The sequence below is a fragment of the Mesoplodon bidens genome, assembly GCF_964165515.1.
Source record: "Mesoplodon bidens genome assembly, chromosome: 7".
In the NCBI taxonomy this organism is placed as follows: domain Eukaryota; kingdom Metazoa; phylum Chordata; class Mammalia; order Artiodactyla; family Ziphiidae; genus Mesoplodon; species Mesoplodon bidens.
Genome location: NC_138164.1, coordinates 114,992,851 through 115,008,905, shown reverse-complemented (window position 1 = coordinate 115,008,905; position 16,055 = coordinate 114,992,851). Strand labels below are relative to the sequence as shown.

The 16,055-nt window shown below is 63.6% G+C and overlaps 1 protein-coding gene across 3 annotated transcripts; it reads right to left on the bottom strand.

Moving 5' to 3' along the window:
- Nucleotides 1-3,206: 3,206 nt before the first annotated feature.
- On the bottom strand, nucleotides 3,207-13,116 carry IGF2 (insulin like growth factor 2). 3 transcript variants are annotated; one of them, XM_081241040.1, is made up of 4 exons: nucleotides 12,171-13,116; nucleotides 9,178-9,340; nucleotides 6,990-7,147; nucleotides 3,207-6,563 (listed from the first exon to the last, which is right to left on the bottom strand). In XM_081241040.1, the coding sequence occupies exons 2-4, from the start codon at nucleotides 9,332-9,334 to the stop codon at nucleotides 6,324-6,326; spliced, it is 555 nt and encodes a 184-aa protein (XP_081097166.1). In that variant the 5' UTR covers nucleotides 9,335-9,340; nucleotides 12,171-13,116; the 3' UTR covers nucleotides 3,207-6,323. The 3 variants fall into 3 exon arrangements, with proteins under 3 accessions (XP_081097166.1, XP_081097167.1, XP_081097168.1); XM_081241041.1 differs by having other exon boundaries at nucleotides 6,990-7,138; nucleotides 12,171-13,115; XM_081241042.1 differs by lacking the exon at nucleotides 12,171-13,116 and adding an exon at nucleotides 11,209-11,300.
- Nucleotides 13,117-16,055: the final 2,939 nt, after the last annotated feature.

Below are 16,055 nucleotides of genomic sequence, written 5' to 3'. Positions count from 1 at the left end.
CCAGTGGGCCTTGGCGACCAACTGAACGTGGGGTTAGGGGGCAGAGGACCATGGAGCAGGTGTGGGGTGGTGGCCACGAGCGTGCTCCGGTCAAGGGTCTGCAGCACACTGAAGCAGCTGAACAGGCCCCAGAAGGTGCCATGCTGCAGCTCAGGTGAAAACACCAGGTGGAGACACAGGTGGGGTCAGCAGCGGGGAAGCAAGGCCAGTGCCTCCAGCTTAGCAAACTCGGTCTCCTCCCATGGCTCACGGTCAAGCCTTGGTGTCCTCCTGCCCTCACCCTGTCCTCTTCACTCAGCAAGTGGTCGGGGGACCGGAACACACGGAGTGCTCCTGAGAGGGTGCTCAGGGCACCCGAGGGGGGTGCAGTTCAGCACCGAGTGATGAGGGCAGGGCCCAGGTGGATGCCGGCAGGGAGAGGGGTCCAGGCAGAGGCAGCCCGTGCAAAGGCCCTGAGGCAGGAACATGCATGTGTGTTCAACCAGCCCAGCGGTGGGTGGGCCAGGGTGGCCTTGCAAGTCATCGCGAGGACTCCGTTTGTCTCCAGGGAAGCCAAGAGCAGGGGTGGGACCTGGTCTGATGTTTTAAAAGACCACCTGGGCTCCGCGTGGAGGTCAGGAGTGGAGACGGGAAGGGACCATCCTGAGGGGAGGTGCGGGCGTGGCCACCTGCTGGGCTCACTGCAGTGCCCTGGGCCTCTGGGACAGGGCCAGGCAGAGGAGGTGTGCCCTCGTGTAACTCGTTTCCTCAGCGACCACAAGCTGGGTGGCTTAAAACTATAGAAGTTCATTCTTTCTCAGTCCTGGAGGCCAGAGGTCTGAAACCAGTTTCACTGGACTCAACTCAAGGCGTCCTGGGCCAGGCTCCTTCCAGAGGCTCTAGGGGAGGGTCCCTCCTGCCTCATCCAGCTTCTGGGGGCTCCTGGCTTGTGGCCGCATCCCCCCAGTCTCTGCTCTGTCTTCACACGGCCCCTCCTCTGTGTCCTCTCTCCTCTCTGCCATGGTAGGAGCCCCTGTCCCTGGATCTGGGCCCTCCCTAAATCCAGGATGGTCTCACCTCCAGGTCCTTCACTTCATCACATCTGCAAAGACCCTTTTTCCAAGTCAGGGCACATTCACAGGGGTTTAGAACGTAGACACGTCTTTTTGGAGGACACCTTTCAGCCCACCCCGTGGGTGCCCTTAAATATTCCTTGAATGAAGGACAGTAGCCTCTGACCTCATCTCCCACACTTCCCCCGCGCCCCCCGCGGCAGCCCCATCCCCAGCCCCGGACTCCCCAGGTCCTGCTTCACCCCTCCTCCCAGGAGACCCCACCCCCACCCTCACCTCCTGAGTCACTTTCCCCATGAGGTCTAGCCACTGGAAAAAGCACCCCAATAATTCCCTCCATGACACCGAGCCTGGGGTGCCCCGCACATGGGTGCTCATCCACACATGTGAATGAGTGGATGAGTGAATGGATGAATGGAGCCCCGGGGTAAGCTGAGAGCTTGCAGAGCGTGTGGAGAAGCTGGCCAGATCCAGGGCACGGATCTGGGACACGGCTGGGCCAAGCAGAGCAGAGTGGGGGCAGTGATGGCGGTGGGGGAGGCTTGGGGCTAACTCAGGAGAGCCGCGGGAGGGCTGGCTGTGCCCTGGTCGTGGCGGTCTTGGGGCAAGCAGGGTGGGGGCAGAGGCACGGGCGAATGGGCTGCAGTGAGGGTGAGCAGGCTGGGTGATGGGGCAGCTGGGAAGGGCAGGGGCTGCCCAGAGCTGGAGGAAGGGAGACCCTGGCCCAGCATCCCAATGGTCCCGGGAGGGGCCCCGGGCAGGGCTGCAGTGGACCTTTCGGGGGTGGGTCCTACCTGGGGTTGGCAGGAGACAGACTCCAACCTGGTCTGGGGGTGGGCAGGGCTAGGCAGAGGGTCCCGAGCTGGGTCCACACCCCAACCCCCAGGAGTGTCTCAGCACCTCCTTGGCTGCCGGGTGGGGGGGAGCCTCTGCCCCGCCCTGGCCCCCAGGCTCCCCTGAAGGGCCCCGGCTGCCCAGAGGGCACGGTGCGCCCCCATCCAGCTCGCTCTTTCCCACCTTCCCAGCCCTCCTCATTCTTGATCCCACCTCCTCCAGGCAGCCCCTCCCCACCCCCTGGCTGAGTTCTCAGGGAGCGGGGGCAGCATGGCTGCCCCGGGGACGCCATCCAGACCCCAGAGGCCACAGCCCAGTACCAGGCCGGGAATAAGTTCCAGAGATGGAGTGAACGGATTCAGGTGCAAGGCCTCCCCCCCAACCCAGACAGGGGCTGAGAGCCCTGGGCGCCCACTGAAGGCTGCCCAGCCCCCGGGCACAGCCCACCGCCATCTCCCCACTGGGCACACCTGCTGACCAAGGGCTTGGGGATAGGTGGGGTGAGGGGAGGGCCCGGGCAGGCCTCGAGCATCTTGGATGCCAGCCTCTCTGCCTTCTGAGGGGCACGAGGATCCTAAAGGTCAGTGGTCAGAGTGGTCTGGTCGGCGGTGCAGGGCTGAGCGAGGGAGGGGGTTTCCAATGCCCTCTGATGCGGCCTCAATCTTGGGGGCACGGGGAGCCCATCTGCGTGTGCAGGTGGGCACACAGGTGACAGGTAGCCCTGAGTCCCTATCTGTGGCAACAGCTACAGTTTCCGGAACCTTTCAGAACCTGGCCCACGCCCTTCCCCCTGTCCCCCGAGGCTGGGAAAATTCCCTGGGGTTGACAGACAGCGACGGCATTTTAGTCCTCATCAGTGGGCTCTTGGAAAAGCCCCCCGGGACCCCTCCCATCGCCTGGAGCCCGGTCTTTGAGGATTTGGTTCGAGATGGTCCCAGAGCCTCCCGAGATCCACGACAGTGGCGGCACCACTGCTGAGAGCCGCGGGTCTTCGGGCTGTCCCCCCTGCACCCCATCACTGTCCCATGAGTCCTGTACACCCGCCTTCACTTTTTCTCTATTTTTTTTTTCCTCTTGCTTCTCTGATCGAATGAATTCTGCTGCCCTGTCTTTGAGTTCACAGATTGTTTTCTTCTGCTTTATCTAGTCTACTGTTGAACCTGTATGTTGAATCCCACAGGGGCCCAGAGGAGGGGTCCCCAGCTCCAGGGTCTTCCTGCCCCCCTTCCCACCTACCCTGCCCCCTCCCCAGGGCTCAGACCTCCCCTCCCTCCCTCCACCAGGTATCCAAGTGAAAAAAGCAGAGGGCTCAGAAGAAAATAAATTTAAATGCTTTATTAGGATTGCGAGCGTTAAAAGTTAAAGACAAAACCCAAGCTGTGGATTCTGTCAGAAATAGCATGTTAGGGGCGAGTGGAGGCGAACACGGCCGCGGGATGGACTGGGCGGTAGGTGACACTCGGTGTTCTGCGCGTGGGGGTCCTCAGATGATGGCGTAGAGACCCAAGAGGGGGTCCCGCTGAAGACAGCTGCGGGGACTCGGGGAAGAGACACGATGGAGGGCCACAACCAGGGCATGGAGGTCGGAAGGGGCCCGGGTCGGGATGGTGATGACCCACAGAGAGCTGCTCACTGGGGGACACAGAGGAGCCTCGGCAGACGCCCCCAGAGCCCCCACCCAATCGAGGCAAACGGAACCCTGGGTGGGTGGCATCTGGCTGAGTGGGAAGATAATTTGGGGTGCCTCGAAGACAATTTGGATCTCAGGCCAATCTGTCTGGCTTCTCCGATTAAGACAATTTAGCTCTTTGGGCTTCTGTCCAATGGTCCAAATGGCCCACTCCCCGGGCGCTGGCCGGGGGACCCTCTGTGTCTTGGGTGGGCTGTCACGGACCGCCCCCTGGGTCGTGCCAGCCCCGTCACCGGGGCCCAGAAGCTTCGGGCCTCTAGATTGCTAGTCAGGCTGCCGTGCAGGGGGGCTGCACTGGGGGCAGAGGCGGGGGTGAGGTAAACCTCCCAGCCGCCCGGATCCCTGCCGCAGCCCTAGGCGCTGAGATGGTGGCTGGCTCAGTACCGCCAGACCCAAGGGCCTCGGGGCCCAAGCGACCCCAGCTGTCGGACACACTCGCAGCTCTCCTGCTCTGCGGGGCTCGTGCCCTCCGGACCTCTCCTACTGCCCGGCATCACCCTACCTGGTCACCAGGAAGCCCTGCGGAGCTCCGAGCTTCCTGGGGCCCAGACAGGGCACTGAGGAGGCGGGCAAGCTGTCACCGAGGGGTACGGGGAGGGCTCCCCAGGTGCGCGGAAGGTGGCCACCTGCTCCCGCCCGATGGAGTCCCTTGCTCAAGCATCTGTAGCCCCTTCCCCCCCGGCCGGCTGGGCCAGCCGGGGGCCCCACCTTGGTGGCCTCCGAGCACCTTCCTGACACCTGAAGAGACGCCTCCCTGCCCCCTCCTCCGCCCCTCAGGACCCCCGGGGACCAGCCACCGTCCCCGGGGGCCAGGCCAGGCAGCGGCCGTCTCCATTCCCCTGACCTCTCGGGGGGCACAGTGGCCAGCACCCCCACGGAGGCTCCACTCTCCACTCAACCCAAGCGACAGGGACAGGCGAAAATCAAACCAAGGGTGATAAATGGCGGGGGGCAGGATGGCGGCGGGCGCCGCGGGTGACAGGTGGTTGGCTTCATGCGTTCCTTGTCCTTGGTCACTGCCCCCCTGTTACACGGGGACGGGAGTAAGTTTAATTTGGTACATGAGCGCGTAAAAAGCTAAGGAGGGATAAAAAAAAAAAAAAAGGAAAAAAGCCCCAGGAGAAGCCAATTAAAGGGGGGAAATAGATCAATTGGCGTCAATTTGGGTTCCTGATTCGATCTGTAATTCTGCACGTCTCCTCGTCAATCCTTCCTCCTGACCATTTTGTCCAAACCCTTGCTGAACCACTTCCTACCCCAGAGCATCCCCCCCCAGCCCCCAATGCCCCCCCACCCACCCCACCAACCTCCAGACTTCCCACACTCCCCGTCACCCTTGCCAGCCTCCAGGGGGCCCTCATTTCTGACAGGCTCCCCGAGAAGGCTGGCAAAGATGATCCCTAGGTGTGCTGGGGGGGGTCCCCAGATCTCACAGGAGCACACCTAGGGGGTCAGGCGACGCGGTAGGGCATGTCTTGCTTGGCCACAGCCACCTCCAGTCCGGCCAAACCCGTTCCTCGCTCGGCACGATAGTAGGTGCCTGGATGCCAGTGGGGTCTGAGGGCATCGGGACTCTCACTGCAGGTGCCGTGGGGTCAGGACGGGTGCCGAGAAGGAGGGGGGATCTTCCTCATCTCGGAAAGATGGAACCACCCGCGCCTGAGCCTGGGACACACACCCTCCCACCCTAGGGCGCATCCCAGGGGACCGGAGGGGAGCACAGGACGTGAAAACCTCTTTGCAGGTCAGCTTAGAGAAGAATTTGGGATGGAATGCGGTCTCATCCGCACAATGCTGGGTTTGGGTATCCCACATATCTGGGTGTGTGTGCGTGTATGGATGCACGTGAGGGTTGTGGATGTGTGTGAGCTTGTGTGGATGAGTGTGTGTGAGGGTGTGTGTGTGTGTGTGTGAGCGTGCAGGGTTGCGTGTGGGTGCGTGTGCTTTCAAAGGTGAGAATTCAGACGTAAGATTTTGGAGTGTGTGGGCGTTTATGCCAATTAAGTTTTATCTGCGCGAATTCGGGTTTTCTGTTCCGTGCACCGCTCCTCGGGTCTTGCTGGGCCCCCCCACTGCTCCACAGCGGTCTCAGTGATGGAAACTAGGGGGAGGAACGGGTTTGGGTCTTTGGTGTCACATTGCCAGAGCCCAGCGAGGGTCTGGTGAAGGAGGGAGATGGCTGGCAAGCAGTGACAAGCCTACCTGCAAATTTGGTGCCTTCCTTTCTCTTGGATGGTCAGCTCACAGCCAATTGAAGTCCAGGTCCGAAAGGAACGAGAAGGAAGGGTGGGGGCCAGATTCTTTTATTTTGCCAATTGTTTTGAAGCCAATTTATTTTTAGTATTTTTTTTTCAGCTAATTGATTTTTTTTTTAGGGTTTTCTGGAAAGCTAGTTAGCTTTTCCGGTGTTGCTAAGAAGCCAATTCGTTTCAAGGGGGCCGACATGTTTGTGATTGCAATTTTGGTTGTGTAATTTGGGGGTAATTTGGGGGTGATAATTTGGGAGAGAGAGCTAAAGCCAATTGGTTTTGTACATTTTTAAAGATTTTGTTGATTCCCTTAGCCCGATGGAGGGGGCCAAGGAGAGACCAGCCTGACGTGGGGAGGTTGGGGCACGGGGGCCAGGTCGGGGGAGCCCGCAGACAGGACGGTACAGAGGTTTTAGAGGTGGGACCTGATGGAAAGGTCCCGGTCAAGAGGAGGTCACGAGTGGATGGTGCCACTTTGCAGAATTACGACAATTTGGCTCACTTCCGATGGCCGGATGCCTCAAGAGAGGCGCCCCCGTGGGCGGCGGGGTCCTGGGTGGGCAGGGCGATCAGGGGACGGTGACGCTTGGCCTCTCTGAACACCTCCAGCTCCTTGGCGAGCGTGCGACCCCGGCGGGCTCGCAGGAGGGCAGGCAGACCCCTGCGCAGGCGTTGGGCGGACTGCTTCCAGGTGTCATATTGGAAGAATTTGCCCACGGGGTATCTGGGGAAGTTGTCCTGAGAGGGGAAGGGCCGGTCAAGGGGTGCCAGGCCCCCAGCCCCTGCCCCCAAGCCACCCAGGCCCCGGGGGGACATCTGGGCAACCTGCTGGGCGCTGTCCCTAAACCTTGCATTGTGCCCGATGTGTGACAGGTCAGTAACTCCCCCGGCTTCTGGCCAACGCCACCACGGGGGGTGGGGTGGGGGCACGTGGCAAACATGTAAAGGACTCCCTAGCCGCGCTTCCAGCTAAGGAGCTGCCGCGCCCTGGTCCCCTGGCTTAGAGGTAACAGCCCCGAGGGGCTCCAGAGAGAGGGGAGGGTCCCGGAGACCCCGGTTCCCCTCACAGGGGCCGGGCCATCCATGGGCTCAGAGCTGGGGGGCCGCCTACGGGCCCAGAGCTGGGGGACCGTCCACGGGCCCGAGCTGGGGGGGCCGCCTTACCGGAAGCACGGTCGGAGGGGTCGACACGTCCCTCTCGGACTTGGCGGGGGTGGCGCAGTAGGTCTCCAGCAGGGCCAGGTCGCAGCTGCGGAAGCAGCACTCTTCCACGATGCCACGGCTGCGGCGGTTCACGCGGCTTGCCGGCCTGCCTGGAAGTCCCACAGGAGGAAGGAAAGGGCACGTCAGCACCAGCGCCCCAGGGTCTCCCCAGGGTTCCTCCAGCCAGCCCCCCGCCCCTGCCCTTGGGACAGGATGCTGGTCACCTTGCAGGGACAGCCAGCCTCGGCCTGGAGGGGAGGAAGAAAGCGAGAAGGGGGCGCGTAGGGGCCCCAGAAAGGAGAGAAGGGACAGCGGGGTGAGCGCGCTCCAGGACCAGCCCCCTGGCCTCTCGGTGCCTCCCTCGTCGTATGTAAAGTGGGCACGGCCTCCTGGTCCACCACCAGGGGCTGTTTGGAAAATGCACGGGGCCCGGCCCCACATCCTGGGATCCCAGGGTCCTGACCCAAAGGCCGACTGGGACCCAAGTGCCATCCCCGAACCAACCAGGAGCCTGGGTGCCTGCGGCCCTAGAGACGCCGCGGAGACAGGTAGGAATGGGAGGAAGAAGGAGAAGACGGGAGGAGAGGAGTGAGGACCTGCAAAAACCACGCCCTCCTTTCTTCCCGTCCTCCCCCTCTCCTCCACGCACAGGCTCCAGACTCAGCTGCAAGGAAAAGCTCCCGGCCTGCCTTCCGCCGTCGGTGGGGGGAGGGAGAGGAGCCCCTAGTAAGGGGTCCAGGTGCAGGGTCGAAAGGGTTGGGGGCTCAGCCCGGCCCTCCTTTCAGGGAAACCTGGTGCCAGGGGACCACTCCCCGGGCAAGGGCCAGTCAGCACCAGACCGTACGGTGCCATCTCCTGCCCCCAAATGTGGCAGGAGACAGAGGCCACAGGAGAAGCCAGGGCAGGCAGGGGCCTCAGAAGCGTCAAGAAGCAGGAATGCTTTTTAAAGAGAAGCTTTGACATGCCAAGATGGGCATTTTCGGCCCATTTCAGAGGGTGGGTAAGTAAAGGCTGCAGAAAAGGTGCCTTGTGGTGGGTGATGGGCTGGTTATGATGAGCCTTACGGCCATTGCCTGCTTGTCCCGGCCATGTCCCCACCCACACCCAGCCCTGAGTGGTGTCTGGCTGAGCCCAGGGGGAGCACACACTCCCTCCCCCCTTGAGGGTCAAGAAACTGCTCCCCAGTTTCTCCCGTTATCCAGATGGACACTCTCCGGAACTCCCCTGACCCGTCCTACAGTTAAAGAAACTGAGGCCCAGATTGCTGGGAAGCGAGGGCAAGAGCCCACACCCCGAAGGAGAGGTCACCTCCAACGGGGGACCCGCCCTGCCACACAGGGCACAGGGGCGAGGAAGAGCCGAGGTCTCTGTGTGCCCAGCCAGCTCCCGCAGGTCGGGAATTAGAGAGGAGAGTGAGGAACAGCCAAACCACTCGGGCCGGCAGACGGGCACCCTGCATTGTGCCCTGCCCCTCGGGTGCGGACCCCACCCAGGCCTGGGGGCCCCGGCGGTCCCCTCCTGTGGACGGAGCCGAGCGTCCCCCAGCACGTGGGGCATGCACACTCACGCCACCAGCAACGTGTACTTTTATTCTTATTGGTTTTCAACCCGTTTGATTCCATTTAAAATCTAACCATCCACGGGTATCTGCCCATTGCCAAGATGTGGGCAAAAAGTGCGGGGAAACCAGTGCCCTCAGCCCTGCCCGTGGGCAGGTCAGGGAGAAGCAGGAGGGGAAGGGCTGCCTCCCTGCGGGGGCCTGGGTCACCCCGCCCAGAAGCCCGGCCTCCAGCCCGCTCTGCACCCCACCCGCACCTGCCACTTAAGGTCTGGTCCCCCTGTAGATACCACCGTCCACTCTCCCTCCCACCTTGAGTCACGTTGCAAGAAATCAGGGAGTGCGGGCACTGCCCAGGCACACCGTAAGTGCCTAATAAATGTGGACTGCAAGGACGTGACTGCGCTCTCAAAGGCTCAGAGCAAGGGCCCCGGGCTCATTCACCTCCAAGGGGCCTCCCTGGGCCCGACCCCCAGGCCAGGTGGGCTGAAGGACCTGCAGAGGTGTCTGACGTGCGGTAAGGAGGACTCCAGCATCTATCGAGCACCAGCTGTGTACACCCCTCCGCCCTTGCCCCGCTGAGCTACTTACTGAAGTAGAAGCCGCGGTCCCCGCAGACAAACTGGAGGGTGTCCACCAGCTCCCCGCCGCACAGAGTCTCACTGGGGCGGTAAGCAGCATAGCAGCACGAGGCGAAGGCCAAGAAGGCGAGCAGCACCAGCATCGACTTTCCCACTCGGATCCCCATTGGTGTCTGCGGGCGGAGACAAGAGGCGTGAGCCCGCCGCCCACCACGCCCAGGTGCAGGCCTCTCCCGCCGCCTGCCCGCCAGGGCGTCCCAAAATGCTGGCCCAGCAAGGGGACGAGGGCCTGCCTGCTCCCTTTGGGGCCACTAAGCCCAGCCATCTCCTAATTTAAAGTCCAGTTACAGTTTTAAAGCATGGCTTTCTCCTTAATCTTAACTGTTTTAATTACAGAAGAACAGGAGCTTTCACTGCTGAGGCAGGCAGGATGCAGAACTGCCCCATGTGAAGGACTGTGTGTGGAGCACATCTTTGAGGGGCACCAAGTGCTAGTCAGTAATTTCACGTGGGGATCACTGTCCCCACCGTTATTAATGCAGGGGCTCAGCCACACCCAGAGCTGCAGGGGCCAGTGCTGGACACTGGACCTGGCCTCCATCCTATGATGTCATGGGGGCGGGGCCGGTACAGGGCAGCGGCCACTCCTCGGGCCTCCCAGCGCCAGCCAAGATGGCAGACGGCCCCACCCCAGCACAGAACATGTGCATCCCAGAGGACCAGCTAAGCAAGGATGCCAGGAGGACCAGCCTCCCTCTCAAAGCAACAGGGGGGTTCTGCTGGGCCAGCACCACCCTTCTCCTTCCCGCACCGCCTTTCCCACTCTCTCAGTCTGAGGCTGAGCAAAGCCTGGGTCGAGGGTCCGACGGTCAGCACGGCGGTGCCAGCCACGCTCCCAGGAGCCTCCTTCTCCTACATCACTTAGTCCCTCGACTCCAGTCTGCCCTGGGCACCCCAAACACACATAAAAGCCAAAAGCCTCCTTTCCAGGCCTCGCATCACACTACCCAGGGCCAGGGACCTCAAAGTCCCTCCAGGACCACCAGACCCTCTCCCCATTTGGGGTACCCAACCCCACCCCAGGAGCTGGGGAGAACAGATCAGGCCACCTAGAGGCCAGACCCCAGGTCCCTCAGGGCACCATCTAGAAGGAGAGGCACATCTCAAGACACACCCCCTCGCAAGGCTTTGTGGCTGCAGACCTGGGGCAAGGGTTAACCAGGTCCCCTAAGGAGTCGGGGGGCTTGAAAGGGACCTTGACTCCTCTTGAGACACAGCAAGCCACCCCTGCCCCTCCAAAAGGTGGAAGCTCCCCAGGCAGGCAGCCCCAGCCTGCCCTCTGCAGGCCCAGGTACCAGCCCCTTCTGGGGGGACAGTCACGGCCGGGTGCCCCTGAGCCCCGTGGTACCCGCAGGCTACCCTAGTAAGGGCCTGGGTGGAGCTGCCCACGTGTGTCCCTCTTAGGCTGTGCACCCAGTGAGCACAGAGGCACCGAGCAGCACGCCCCTTGCCAGCCTGGAGCAAGGCTGCTGCATGCTGGGCCCAGGGGAATTTTGATGCAATAAATCGTGTAGGAAATGAGGGGCTGAGGAGGAAGCACAGTCTCGCTCAAGCTCCTGACGAGCAGGGCCAGCTCCATGGAAGATGGAAACCGCCGCCTGGCTCAGCTCACCTCCTCCCTGCACCAGACCCCAGCCTGTCTCCCGACACCCCAGTGCCGCCCCACCCCCTCCAAATTCTAAGAACAAATTTGTCCAGCTAGGGACTCGGTGCCGTCCGAGCGGCAGCCCCATCCTTCTGCAAGCCCAGCCACTTAGTGTGGGGTCCAGTCCAGGGCACCAGCACAGAGCAGAAGACTAGACGAGGGGCATGCAGCTGTGCGGGCCAGGTGAGCAAGCGGGCAGAGGAGGGAGGGCAGGGGCGAGAGGGCAGAGGCAGAGAGGAGGGATGAAGGGGCTGAGTGGGAGGCCGCGGGCAGGGGCCAAGGGGCTGAGGCCGGAGCGGGAGGGCAGCGGGGTCCTCGCTCAACAGCCCTGGTTACCTGCAGCTGGACAGGAGGCTCGCTGGGGCTGGAGGAGGAGGATGAGGGAGGAGGAGGCTGGAAGGCTGCCTCAGAGGAGAAGCTAATGTCCAGTTTGCAGGCTGGTCAGTGCCTCAGCTTTTATGTCTGAGCCGGCTCCTCCCAGCCGCGGCTCCACCCTACCCCCACCCCTCTCCCTGCTGACCACTCCCCCCGCCCCCTTTGCTCCCGCCCCCTCCCTCCTTCCAGCCGTTCCCTTCTCTGCGGCACCCCCAACCGCCTTCCCCACCATCTCTTAGCAAAGAACGGGGGGCGGGGGGGCTCATCCTGCACCCCCAGCCCATCTTGGCACCGGGAAATGGGGGCGGGGGGTGCAGGGAGGGGGGCTGCTTTCCACCTCCTTGTATGGAAACTTCCATCTGCCCACTGGGGCAGGGGCAGTTACCCTCTCTGGGTTGTCCACTGCTGCCCTTTGGAGCCCTGGACCAGGCCCTCTCTCCAGATTCCTGGTTGGCAATGTTGGGGACAGGGAAAGGGAGGCTGTAGGGGGGTGCGCTGCGAATGCGGTGTCTGGCAGGACTCTTTTGCCAACTCGGCCCCCCTCGCTCCATCCTGGCCCCGCCCACCCAGTTTTCCTCTCTCGGTCTTGCTGGCACGGAGTCAACATACCAGGGTGGGTTTCTGAGACTTGCGCCCGTCCTCGTTGCACTGCCCCCCGCCCCCGCCCCCGCGGCACAAATCACAAACTTTCAGCAACACCCCCTGCACCCGCAAAACGACCAGGAAGTCGCCTTGCAGACAGCTCACACCTCCCTTGGCACTTCCCAAGTCCCCACCCCCGCCCCCCCACCCCTCGCCCCCTCCTCTGCGGCACAGAGCAGAGCGCGGGGTTCGCGACGCGGAACGTGACCGACAGCCCCCCACCCCGTCTGCCCCGGGCCCAGCCGCCCCGCCCGGCCCGGCCCGGCCCGCACGCAGCTTACCTGGAAGCCGGCGCAGGGGCCGCCCACCTCCCTGCTGCGTATTGCAAACCGAACAGCGGGCGTTGGCCCTCCTGCCGGGCACTCCTCTGCCAGCGCCGCTCTGGCCGAGTCGCGGGGGCCGAATGTGCGACGGGGCAGAACGGGGGGATGGCTTTTTTGGGGGGGTGGGAAACTCGTCTGATTGTTTGGGAAGGACGGGCTGTCTGCGGGCTGGGGCGGGCCAGATGTTGTACTTTTAGGGGGGGAAAGGGTATCGGGAAATGAGGTCAGCTGTTGTATCAAGGATAGAGAGGGGCAGAGATAGTGAGAGAGACAGAGTGAACGTGAAAAGGGGGGGCCGAAGAGAGGGCGAGAGAGAGAGAGAGGACAGTGAGAGACGGGCAGGCGCACAGCGGGAGAGAACAGCGGAGAGAGAAACAGAAAGCGTATAATTAATCCACTTTGGGACGGCGAAGGCGAGAGGGCGGGCGTGGAAGGGGAGGGAGTTGGAGGCAAGGAGCTGGGGGGGGCGGGAGGGAGCAAAGGGAAGGCTGCGGAAGAAGAGAGGGGGCCGGGACCAGAGGCCGGAGAGGGGACGGGGAGCGCAGAGAAGCGAGGAAAGGGCGCAACGTCGGGGGCCGGGGAAGGTGCTGAGGGGGGCGGAGCGGAGGCGTCACCCGGGCCGCGGGCGCCCAGCTCGGTTTGGGCCGACGGAGCCCTCGGCCGTCGCGAGCCCGGGCCTCGGGGGGGCGGCGGTGGCGGCGCCGGGGCCGCTCGGGACGCAGCGAGGAGGGGGAGCGGCCGGGCTGCGCGCCGGGGAGGGCCGGGAGGGAGCGCGGGGGATGACAACGCCGGCGGCCTGCGAGCCGGACTGCCTGCGGGGGGGACCGCCTCCTCGGGCGAAGCGGGACGGGCGTTGAGGTAGATGAGGAGGAGGCGGCGGGGGATCCGCAGGCCGGCGGAGCGCGACCCCGCCGACGGCGCCCGAGATGGGAGTCAGCAGCGTGGCGGCGGACGGCGTCGACGCGGGGCCGCCAGCCGGGTGGAGGCGCTGGCGGGCCGAGCGCGGGCGGGCGTGGGCCAGGAGGCGGGGGCGGCCGGAAGGGGGGGGCCGGGGGCCGGCCTGGCCTCACGCAGCTCCGCCGGAGAGCAGGCGAACTCCGGGCGCCAACGCCCGGCTCTTATAGCCGCGCCACCCCGCGGCTCGGCGCCCGCTCGGGCCCCGCTGGCCGTGCGCCCGCGCCAATGGGCGCCCGCGGGGCCCTCGCCCCGCCCCCGGACCGCCCTCGCAACTCGAGCCAAGGGCGGGGGGCGGGCTTGGGGTCCCGGGGGGCGGCGGTCGGGGGGGGGGACTGTGGGGTGCGCGGGGGCGAGATTGGATTGGGGGCAGGGATCGGCAGAGTTCGAAAGAAATCCCGAATCGCCATTCTAAAGTGTTTGGGGGCCCCGTCTTAGGTTCCGGGGTGCCAAGGTCCCCGCATTAGTGCACGGGGGACGCGGGGCGACCAGGGTGGGCGGTGTCACACGCCCTAGAGACGGCCGGGTCCCCGCGCCCGGCCAGGGGGTTACGCGGCGATGGTGCCCTGTCGGAATGTGGGCGCAGGTGGCTCGACACTGTGTCGGGGGTCCCCGAGTGCCGCTGGGATGTGCAGGGGAAGTGGGGAGTCCCTGGGCGCGGGCGGGGCGCGCAGCCGCCACCTGCCCGAGCAGGCGCAGCACCTCGAGCCGCAGCCGGAGCCCGAGCGCCCCCCGGTGCCGCGCGGGAACCGGGGAGCAGCCTTGGCGGCCGCCAGGTGCGGTACGTGGGGAGGGCCGGCCGGGCCAGGACCGAATCTGGCCCAGGCATGGGGCCGGCCCGGCCTGCGCCTGCCGGGAGAGAGACGAGCAGGGCGGGAAACATCGCTCAAATCCTACCTGCATGACCGGGCTCACCGGGGTGCATCTAAGCAGCTCGCCTTTGGGGCCCACCCAAAATATCCGGATAATAATTCCCCCGTCCTCTGTGCGTTGGACTTGCGTAGACTCGGGTTCAGCCCCAGGGGCCACCACGATAATTTGGGGGTCTGGGGAAACCATCTCCTGGAGAGTTTGGACGATGTAAGAAGTCGTTGTGATTTTTACCAAGTCAAAACCACGCACGAGCCCCCGCGCCCCGCCCGCCCCCAGGAGCCCCGGCCGCCAGCGCCCCTCCGAGGGGAAGGGGCCGCCGGCGGCGGAAGCCCGCGCCCGATTCGCCCCCTCGCTCCGCCATCAATCACGTCGCCCGCGCTCGGCGCGCTCCTCCCGGAGTCCTCCGCCCGGCGGCTGGAGGCGCCGCGCCGCCCGAGCCGGGTGCGCCTGTCCTCCGCGTCCCTCCTACCCTGCGCCCTGCCTGCCCCGCTGGGGGGCCGCCGAGGCGCTTTCCCCACGACCGTGATCTTTGCAGAGAGCAAACGAAAGCGGCGCGGGTTTCAGGGCGCCTGGCCTAGCGAGCGCGGCCGCCGAGGGGCTAGCCCGCCGCAGGCTCCCGCGCCCCGCGCCGGTGTCCCCGGCAGCCGCTCGGGACGACGGGACGGCGGCGGGTGGGTTTGGGAGCCGGGCCGGGACGCGAGGCGGCGGGGAGCTCACCGCGAGGCTGGAGGCCGGAGGCTGCGTCCGCGGGCGCGCTAGGAGCCGAGGCAGAGAGCGAGCGCTCTGCAACGGGCTGTGGACGCGCTGAAGGTGAGCGAGACCCCGGGGGCAGTCCCCAGTGTCCGGGGGCAACGCCCAGTCCGTTGGAAGACCCGGGGACAATGCCCAAATTTGGGGGAAACTGGGGGCAATGCCCAGTCGTTTTCCTGGACGCGGGAGAAGCACTGCCTACGTCCTGGAGGACACGCTGCCGGGCCAAGTGTGTTTGGGGAGCACAAGAGAAAGTTTCCAACTCCGAGGAGCTCCGGGGACTTCGTAGGAGACGCAGAGAGGCCCAGAACCAGTGCCCGTGGTACGCGGGATTGGGGAAGCTGCAGAGACCGCGGCGGGGCCGGGAACAATGCCCAAAGGCCAGGAACGCAAGTCAGAGCCGCCTGATTTGCGGGCGAGAAAACGAGTGTCCCGAAGTGGGGACCCAAGGGAGGTTGCGTCGGTGTGGGGAACTGCGATTCACGACTAAATTCGAGACTCCAGAAAAGGAGTCCGAGTCTGAGGACCGGGGGGATTTCTCCCTGCAACTGGGGGACAAGGGAGCCGCGTCTAAAATGTGGGGACCCCAGCTTCTGGGTCAGCAAGCTTGTGGGAGGTCCCACTTTGTGGGGAAGTAGGTTTGGGGATGACCCGAGGAAAATGCTCAGCGTGAAACTTGGGAGAACCCCAGAGGCGTACTGTCTAAAACTTGGGGAAGAAAAACAATGGACACATTTTGGGGATCTAGGCAAACTGTCTATGCTGTGGAGAAGAGTGGAGATTAATTTCCACAACTTAGAAATTCAAGTTAGTGGCCTGGACGCTTGCAGCACCCAAGGAAAGTAACTTGCATAATTGCTATGGCTTTTGAGAAAGTTTTCAATGTCCTTTAGAGAATCAAGAAACGCGATCTAAATTCGGGGCAACCTGGGGTGTGATCAGGACATTTGGAGAATGCAGAAAATCAATGTCCTTTTATATCTTAATTTTTACATTGGTTTCAATTAGTTTATTTTTGGTGAACAGGAAAAAAATATTTTCCTGGGCACTGTCTGAATTTGGGGAACCCTAGTAAGACGAGGCCCAAGTTTGGGGGATCCATGAAAATTGTTCAATAGAGATTGGTACCTAAATTTCAGGGAACCTGGTTAGTAGCAAGGAAGCTTGTAGGACGCGGCCTGTAATACCTGGGATTTCCAGGACCCGGGGATATTTTTCGGTATCTGGGCAATTTCACTTTGGAGGCCTGTGGAAAATTGCCTAAAT